Here is a 7,849-nt window from a genome sequence, read left to right as displayed (position 1 = left end):
CACCCTGGGCTAGGCAGACCTTACGCTCTGTGCATGGGGGTTCTGAAGGAGGGAAGCAGCAGAGTGACCTAGGGTTGGTGCACAACCATAGCACAATTTTCCTTCTGGAGGGGTAGCTTGGCACAAGCAATGGGCACCTTTAGTCCAGCTAAAGGATTTTAGGGACTGGGTTTTGGGGTTGGCAGCAGGGCTGGGCTTGCAGCCAAGTGATGGCTCAGAGCCTACCCTGATGTCCCTTGTACCTGCTGGGTGCACAAGGACAGAGGTGGCTCTCGAAGTGGCTGGAGGAACCCATTCCCCAGGAGATTTTTTCATCTGATGGCCAAGTCATGAGACAGAGCTGGGCTGGATGTCACAAGTGATGGCAGAACCCAGTGATGGGGAGACAAAACCACTGTGACCCTCAACAGCTTTTCCCCAGGCAATGCCCTTTTGTGGGGACAGCAAAAATACAGCACCTTGTGCTGGTGAGGAGAAACCCCCAGCGATGTGGGGTTGCCTGCCTGGAAGCCGAACTGATTTGGGATTACACGGGACACCCTGCCATGGGGGACAAGGGTGCCTGGAGGAACGAATCCCCTGTGCTGGCTGGCGTGGCATCCTGCTGGGCTGTGCCTGAGCACAGGCTCACTGCCACGTTACTGATGGATGAATACCAGGGCATCCTCTGCTTGCTTTAGAAAATACATCCTGTTCCACGGCAGCTTAAGATTTGGCCCAAGCCTTGCATGGAATAAACTGATTATTCCAAGCATCTCTGAATCTGCAGCTCCCGAGTGCCTGTGTTTTTGCATGCAGGTAGATTAGCTGGTGCTGAGGGAGGTTGTGCTCTGGCATGGCTTGTGCTGCGGTGGTTTTCATGCTGCCCTGGCTGCTGGCTCAGACGGATGCAAACAAGGTCACCCTGTCACCAGGGCTGAGCATCCTTGTCTCCGAGTGGGGTATGGTGCTGGTGCACCAGGATTTCTTCACTTGAACAGCAGCCAGCAGTGCTCGTGACACTGTGAACGTGCTCGCTGCCTGCTTTAAACCTTTAAGTGCAGATACCAGAAGCCAAGAAAAGTAAAATGCCTGGCTGATTGGCTTATTAGACAGTTGCTGAGGAGGAGAGGGAAATCCTAAAGAGTTAGGGACCTGAAATCCTGACCTGGGAGGTAGCTTGGAAGGTCTTCTCTGCACACATGGCCACAGAGCAGCCTTTCCATAGGTGCTTCCTTGTTCTCCTCCCATCCATCATGCATTACCCAACCCTTCTGTGAAGCCTGTGGATTTGGAATGCTCTCTCCACGTGATTGTTTGGCTGATGCTCTCATTCTTCGTTTTCTTCTAGTTTTCCACCTGTCAAGGAAGGTGACATCCATTGTCCCGGAGAGCTGCCTCCTCATCCTGCTGGGGCTGGGCCTGGGGGGCATCGTGTTGGCCGTGGCGAAGAAGGCTGAGTACCAACTGGAGCCCAACATGTTCTTCCTCTTCCTTCTGCCCCCCATCGTCCTGGACTCGGGGTACTTCATGCCCAGCCGGCTGTTCTTTGACAACATCGGTGCCATCCTCACCTACGCTGTGGTGGGCACACTCTGGAACTCCTTCGCCACCGGCACCGCGCTCTGGGGGCTGCACCGGGCCGGGCTCATGGGTGGGTGTACAGGGCTGCCCAGCTTGGACCACATTCCGAAAAAATAGGCTGGAGGTGCAAAGCACCCCCAATTTCATAGCCCACTGCCTCTCCCTGCTGTGGATTCCTAGGACTTACAGCATGAGTAGGGTCCTGACATCCTGAGAATGGTGCTCTGGCAGGACGGTCAAGCGTGCAGGACAGACAGGCCCTGCTTGGCACTGGGCTGACTCATGTCTTTGCTATTTTTGTCTGCCGACCTTGGCTAGCATTGCTGGCTCACTGCCAGTGTTCCCTCTCCTTGGCTGGAGCCACTGGCCCTGGCTGGCCTGGGCTGTGTTTTGAGCTCTCCTGAGCCCTGAGGAATCACTTGATGCCTGGACCCGAGGTGGGGCTGCTGAGCTGCCTTTGGTGGTACCTGCTGGAGGAGCAGTGATGCACCTGGGTGCCAACGGGGACACCCCTCATGCTCCTCTCATGTTGCAGCAAGAATTCCCTAAGCCCTGTTTTTCAGGGGCACCCTGGAGGTCTGGGAATTCTTTTGGGCTCATCCCGCTGCACTCCCTGTTGAGATACTGCAGCCAAGTCCCTGGGATCAGATGAGGGACAGGCTTGTTTCTGCCTGGGGAGAGGGGCTCTGGGGTGGCTGGTTTGCCTGACCCTGGTCCTTCTGTCCTGACAGATCCAGGTGTTGAAGCTGGGCTGATGGATTTCCTGCTCTTTGGCAGCCTGATTTCAGCTGTGGACCCTGTGGCAGTCCTGGCTGTCTTTGAAGAGGTCCATGTTAATGAGACCCTCTTCATCATTGTGTTTGGCGAGTCTCTCCTGAATGATGCTGTCACCGTGGTGAGTTGCAACTTGGGGACTCTAATGTTGAGCCCAACATGGTCCAAGGTGCTGGACTCCCCCAGGATGGGCAGAGGATGCAGGTGACATCCCCAAGCTGGGGGCAGACCCATGGCATGCTCTCTTGGCCTTTCCTCTCTCCTGGCCCTGGGAGACTTTGCCTGCTGAAATGAGCTGTTACCTGACAGGTTTGGGGCAGGAAATGCCTCTTCCACAGGACTCATCCTCCCCCTCTCAAGGCAGGGCAATGTCCTGCATTTCTCAAGGGATTTGCCTTGCCTACAGGTGCTGTACAAGGTCTTCAACTCTTTTGTGGAGCTGGGCCCAGCGCACATCCACGCCACAGACTACGTGAAGGGGGTAGGTGAGTAATTGCCACACCAGCCCCTCCATCTCTTCCTCTGTTGTGGAAGTGGAGGGGGGCAAGCACAGGAGCTGTTGTCCTGTGAGGTGGGCACGGAGCACCAGAGCTGTATCATCTCCATGCATCACACGCCAGCCATCAGCATAGAATTGCAGAATTGTTTGGGCTGGAAGGGACCTTAAAGACCATCTTCTTCCAACCCCCCTGCCATGAGCAGGGACACCTTCCACTAGACCAGGTTTTTCAGAGCCCCATCCAACCTGGCCTTGAACACTTCCATGATGGATGACAGCCACAGCTTCACTGGCCAATCTGTGCCAGTGCCTCACCACCCTCACAGGGAAGAATTTCTTCCTAATACCCAATCTAATCCTGCCCTCTGTCAGTTTGAAGCCATTCCCCCTTGTCCTGTCACTCCATGCCCATGTGAAAGGTCCCTCTCCAGCTCTTTCAGAGTACCCTTTAGGTACTGGAAGAGCTTCTGAGGTCTCCCCAGAGTCTTCTCCAGGCTGAACAACCCCAACTCTATTAGCCTGTCCCCATAGCAGAGGTGTTCCAGGGGACGCTTTGGGATCATCCAAGGCTCCATGCTCCATTAGATGCTTTGGTGGAGACCTGGGTGGGAACATGGCGTTTGGCCAGCCCAGCGTGGTGTGGCTGTGGGGCATAGGAGCTGGGCCCACTTGCTTATGGTGCAAATGAGTCTTCTCCTCCCACCAGCCTCCTTCTTCCTGGTGAGCCTGGGGGGCACAGCCGTGGGGCTGCTCTTCGCCTTCCTGCTGGCCCTGATCACGCGGTTCACCAAGCGCGTGCGCATCATTGAGCCACTCTTTGTCTTCCTCCTGGCCTACGTCGCGTACCTTGCTGCCGAGATGGTCTCGCTCTCTGCCATCCTGGCGTGAGTACTGGGGTGTCCCCCAGGGGAGCCCAGGAAATTGGGGTTGCAGTGCTGAGCAGCGAGAGGCAGTGAGTAGACCCACTCCTCATCCCGCTGTAGGGCCATGCCAGCTCCTTCTGCCCCTCTGCAGAGTCACCTTCTGTGGGATCTGCTGCAAGAAGTATGTGGAAGCCAACATCTCCCAGAAATCCCGCACCACTGTCAAGTACACCATGAAGACACTGGCCAGCAGCTCAGAGACCATCATCTTCATGTTTCTGGGCATCTCAGCTGTGGACACCTCCAAGTGGACATGGGACACGGCACTGGTGCTGGGCACCCTGTTCTTTATCCTGCTCTTCAGAGCTGTGGGTCAGTCTGTCCCACTGTGTATGTGGCCGGTAGCACACAGCCCTTTTCATGCCAAAAAGGGATATTCCCCAAGAAAGGTTGGGGCACAAGGCCAGCCATGGATCCTGGCTGGGATTTTGTGCTGTCTCCTGGAGCAGGCAGGGTTGTTCCAGCATTCCAGGCTCTCCTTCTCCTTCTTACCCAGGTGTTGTCCTCCAGACCTACGTGCTCAACCGCTTCCGTCTGATCCCCCTGGACAAGATCGACCAGGTGGTCATGTCATATGGTGGGCTCCGTGGGGCCGTGGCCTTCGCCCTGGTCATCCTGCTGGACAGGGAAAAGGTGAAAGCCAAGGACTACTTTGTGGCAACGACCATCGTGGTGGTGTTCTTCACTGTCATTGTGCAGGTGAGGATGGGCACTGTGCCCTCCTCCAGCACTGCTTTCTTGCCCCAGAACTGGCCTGGGGACACGTGCTTTGGGAAAATATCTTTTTTCAAGTGACCTTTGTTCCTCGGTGCTTTCTGGCACCCCATCCATCAGCAGGTGTGCAGGACTGCTATGGGGACTGTTGCTAGGGTGGGACCATGGCTCACATTCTTTTCCCACTGGCCTTTTTTTCTGGGACTGGCTCCAGGAGCTCCACGAGTGTGTGCCTGACCGGGCTGTTCTCTTTACAAAGCTGCTGATGGGCAGGCATTCAGCGCCCTGGGAAGGGAAGCCACAGGAAGGATGAATATGAATCTAGGGGAAGGAGGACTGGGGGTGTGCACCACGGCACAGGGGTCGGGTTGGTAGGGGCATGTGTGGCTGGGACCTCACTTCGTGCTGCTTCTGCTCCCCATGCCCCAGCCATGCACCCTCTCGCCCTCCCAGTCTTTCCCTTGCCTTCTCCTGCCATTCTAGGGCCTCACCATCAAACCCCTGGTGACCTGGCTGAAGGTGAAGCGCAGTGACCACCACAAACCCACGCTGAACGAGGAGCTGCATGAGCACGTAGGTGATAGTGCCAGAGGCTGCCCAGCTCCCCACACATGTGGGGCTGGGCGAGGGCCATGTATGACCTCGGCACCCCCGGGTCACCCGCAGCCTTGCCACCACTCACCCTCTTCCCCTCACTCAAGGCCTTTGACCACATCCTGGCAGCGGTGGAGGACATCGTAGGGCACCATGGCTACCACTACTGGCGGGACAAGTGAGTGTCTCAGACAGGATCCTCTGCTGACTGCTGGGTGAATGGGAGACACGTGCCAGCCACAGGGACATTGCAGGGTTCTCACAGGAGGACCAGGAAGTCTGCATGTCTGTCCATCAGTCTGGATAGGTACCATCTGGCTGCTGTTGTGCAGCAGATGAAGATCACAAAAGCATCCCAGAGAGAGGTCAGGGAGGTGTGGTTGGGGATGCTGTGGAGCTGGCATTGCTTGCCAGGGTCAGAACTTGGGGTGTCCATGTTGGTGGCAATGGCCCTCTGCCTCCTCACGGATGGAGCTGTGCTGGGCACTGAGAAGGGAGCAGCCCTGTTCCTGCCTGGGCAGTGTTTATCTGCAGCACGGTGACAGGAAAAGGATGCAAAAAGCCTGTTTCCTGCAGGGGAAGTGCTCCAGCAGGGTGGCCTCAGTCCTACTCCCACTGCCTCCCGCAGACCCGCTGGTGTCTGGCTTCCCCTTGGGCAGGCTGAAGGGTCACTGTGTCCCCTCCCCTCCTGCTCTCCCTGGTGCACAGCCAGGTCCTGCATGCCCAGCCTCTCTTCACCATACTTTGGACACTTTGGACACTCAGCCTTGTGTGGGTGGATATCCCTGGCTGTGGTACTCCATGGGAGCTAAACTGCTTGTGTCTTCATCTCATGGCAGGTGGGAGCAGTTTGACAAGAAATATCTGAGCCAGCTCCTGATGCGGAAATCTGCCTACAGGCTGCGGGATGAGATCTGGGATGTTTACTACAAGCTGAACATCCGTGATGCTATCAGCTTTGTCGATCAGGTACAGGCAGTAGTGGTGTCCAGGCAGCAGGATGGCCCTGGCAGGAGAGGTTCCCCTCATGTATGACTACATGTGCACCCTCTGGCCAGGCAGTGAGGACTTCCCCAGCCCAGCTGGGTCCTTGCTGTCCTGATGCCAGCCTTGTCTTCCCACCTCCCAGGGTGGCCACGTGCACTCGGCTGCCAAGCTGGCACTGCCCTCCATGCCCAGCCGCACATCCATGTCAGAGTCGTCAGTCACAAACCTCCTGTGAGTACGAGCATCCCTATGAGCCCCTGGACAGACCTCGCTGGACCTCACAGCCACCCTCTTCCCTGGGGGCTGGCACAATATTGCCATGGAGCCCAACCCCTCCATCTCCATCTCCATCTCCATCTCCATCTCCATCTCCATCTCCATCTCCATCTCCCCGCAGGAGGGAGAGTGGGAGTGGCGCGTGCCTGGACCTGCAGGTGATCGACACGGTGCGGAGCCGCCGGGACAAGGAGGACGCTGCCATGCACCACGTGCTGCGAGGGAGCCTCTACAAGCCCCGCCGGAGGGTGAGCACTCCCGGGCCACGGTGTGCAGCTGACCCCAAGGGGAGCAGCACCTGCAAGAGAAGCAGGGATGGATGATGCTCTGTGGGGCCAGCTGCTCACCCTGTGTCTCTTTGCCTCTCCCTCGGCCAGTACAAGGCCAGCTACAGCCGTCACTTCATCTCTCCAGATAAACAAGAGCGCCAAGATAAAGAAATCTTCCGGCAGAACATGAAGAGGCGTCTGGAGACCTTCAAGTCCACAAAGCACAATGTCTGCTCCTCCAAGAGCAAGGCCAGGCTGAAGGAAAAAGGCAGGAAAAAGGCAAGTCCTCCCCAAGCTACTGTTCTTCTCCTAGCTCTGAGATTTGGCCTCCCCCAGGATGCAGTAAGAGAGGTCCTTTGGGGGTGTAGGTGAGGTGCTGCAGGGCATCAGCACCTCCCGAGCCAGAGGGGAAAGCAGCTCATCTCTTCTCAGTCCTGTTGATGCTGCATGTGAGCATTGTGTGTCCATGTGTCCCCAGCATGCCATCAGTGCTGTGGGGTGGCTCTTCACTGAGCAAAGCCCTGAAGGAGCCCCAGATTCGTTTTCCAAGAGCACTCAGCATAAAGCAGCCTCAATGTTGGTGCAGATCCAGGCTCAGAAGCGTGGCACTACATCTTGGATTGAGCCTTAGGTGTCTTCTTTTGTTTGGAGGCTTTTGAAGCCATTGCAGCTGAGCACTTCATTGTGGGGCCATGAAGATGCAAAGCCTAAGGACTAGGAACCATCTGCCATGTAGCCAGGGTGGGAATCTGTAAGCCCAATGTTGGCTGGCTCACAGGACCACCTGTTGCATTTGGGGCAGTACACAGGGCAGGTCCCAGCCGTTCCTCTTCTTTCACAGAAGAACATCTCTCTGACCAAAGAGGCACCCAATGGGAAGACACACAGAAATGTCCCCTGGCAGGATGCAGGTAAGGCCAGTGGCAGGTGAGGATGGCAGGTCCTGGCAAGGGGACCTGGTGGGATGGGATGGGATGGGATGGGAGCACGTGCTGTGCCTGCCCACTGCCAACTTGGTGGGACGACAACACCAGGGTTGTGCTAGCACCAAACCAACCCCCTTCATCTGCCTGCAGCTCCTGTCCTGGTGATGGTCAGCTCAGAGGAGGAGGAGAGCGATAGCTCAGAGACAGAGAAGGAGGATGATGAGGGGATTGTGTTCGTCGCTCGAGCCACTGATGAGGTCCTGCAGGGAAAGACAACTCCTGGTAGGCACCAGTGCTCCATGCCCGGGCCACTGCCATTGGGGA

General features: G+C 56.8%; 1 protein-coding gene across 5 annotated transcripts in view; it reads left to right on the top strand.

Moving 5' to 3' along the window:
• The first annotated feature begins 1,260 nt into the window (after window positions 1-1,260).
• SLC9A5 (solute carrier family 9 member A5) overlaps window positions 1,261-7,849 on the top strand; it is a 10,989-nt gene continuing 4,400 nt past the window's right edge. For 2 of the 5 annotated variants that reach the window (XM_017740894.1, XM_017740897.1), the window contains exons 1-14: window positions 1,261-1,633; window positions 2,295-2,458; window positions 2,744-2,822; window positions 3,543-3,720; window positions 3,851-4,089; window positions 4,256-4,458; window positions 4,957-5,046; window positions 5,175-5,245; window positions 5,907-6,036; window positions 6,197-6,285; window positions 6,452-6,578; window positions 6,708-6,878; window positions 7,441-7,510; window positions 7,676-7,807. In XM_017740894.1, coding sequence (XP_017596383.1) covers window positions 1,276-1,633; window positions 2,295-2,458; window positions 2,744-2,822; window positions 3,543-3,720; window positions 3,851-4,089; window positions 4,256-4,458; window positions 4,957-5,046; window positions 5,175-5,245; window positions 5,907-6,036; window positions 6,197-6,285; window positions 6,452-6,578; window positions 6,708-6,878; window positions 7,441-7,510; window positions 7,676-7,807 — 2,101 coding nt within the window. In that variant the 5' untranslated portion in view covers window positions 1,261-1,275. The remainder of the gene's footprint in view (window positions 1,634-2,294; window positions 2,459-2,743; window positions 2,823-3,542; window positions 3,721-3,850; window positions 4,090-4,255; window positions 4,459-4,956; window positions 5,047-5,174; window positions 5,246-5,906; window positions 6,037-6,196; window positions 6,286-6,451; window positions 6,579-6,707; window positions 6,879-7,440; window positions 7,511-7,675; window positions 7,808-7,849) is intronic. The other 3 variants (XM_017740895.1, XM_017740896.1, XM_017740898.1) reach the window with 3 other exon arrangements.

Source organism: Corvus brachyrhynchos, unplaced genomic scaffold (genome assembly GCF_000691975.1).
Source record: "Corvus brachyrhynchos isolate BGI_N302 unplaced genomic scaffold, ASM69197v1 scaffold26, whole genome shotgun sequence".
Classification (NCBI taxonomy): domain Eukaryota; kingdom Metazoa; phylum Chordata; class Aves; order Passeriformes; family Corvidae; genus Corvus; species Corvus brachyrhynchos.
The sequence above is the reverse complement of the archived record's forward strand: the minus strand, read 5'-3'. Positions and strand labels throughout refer to the sequence as shown.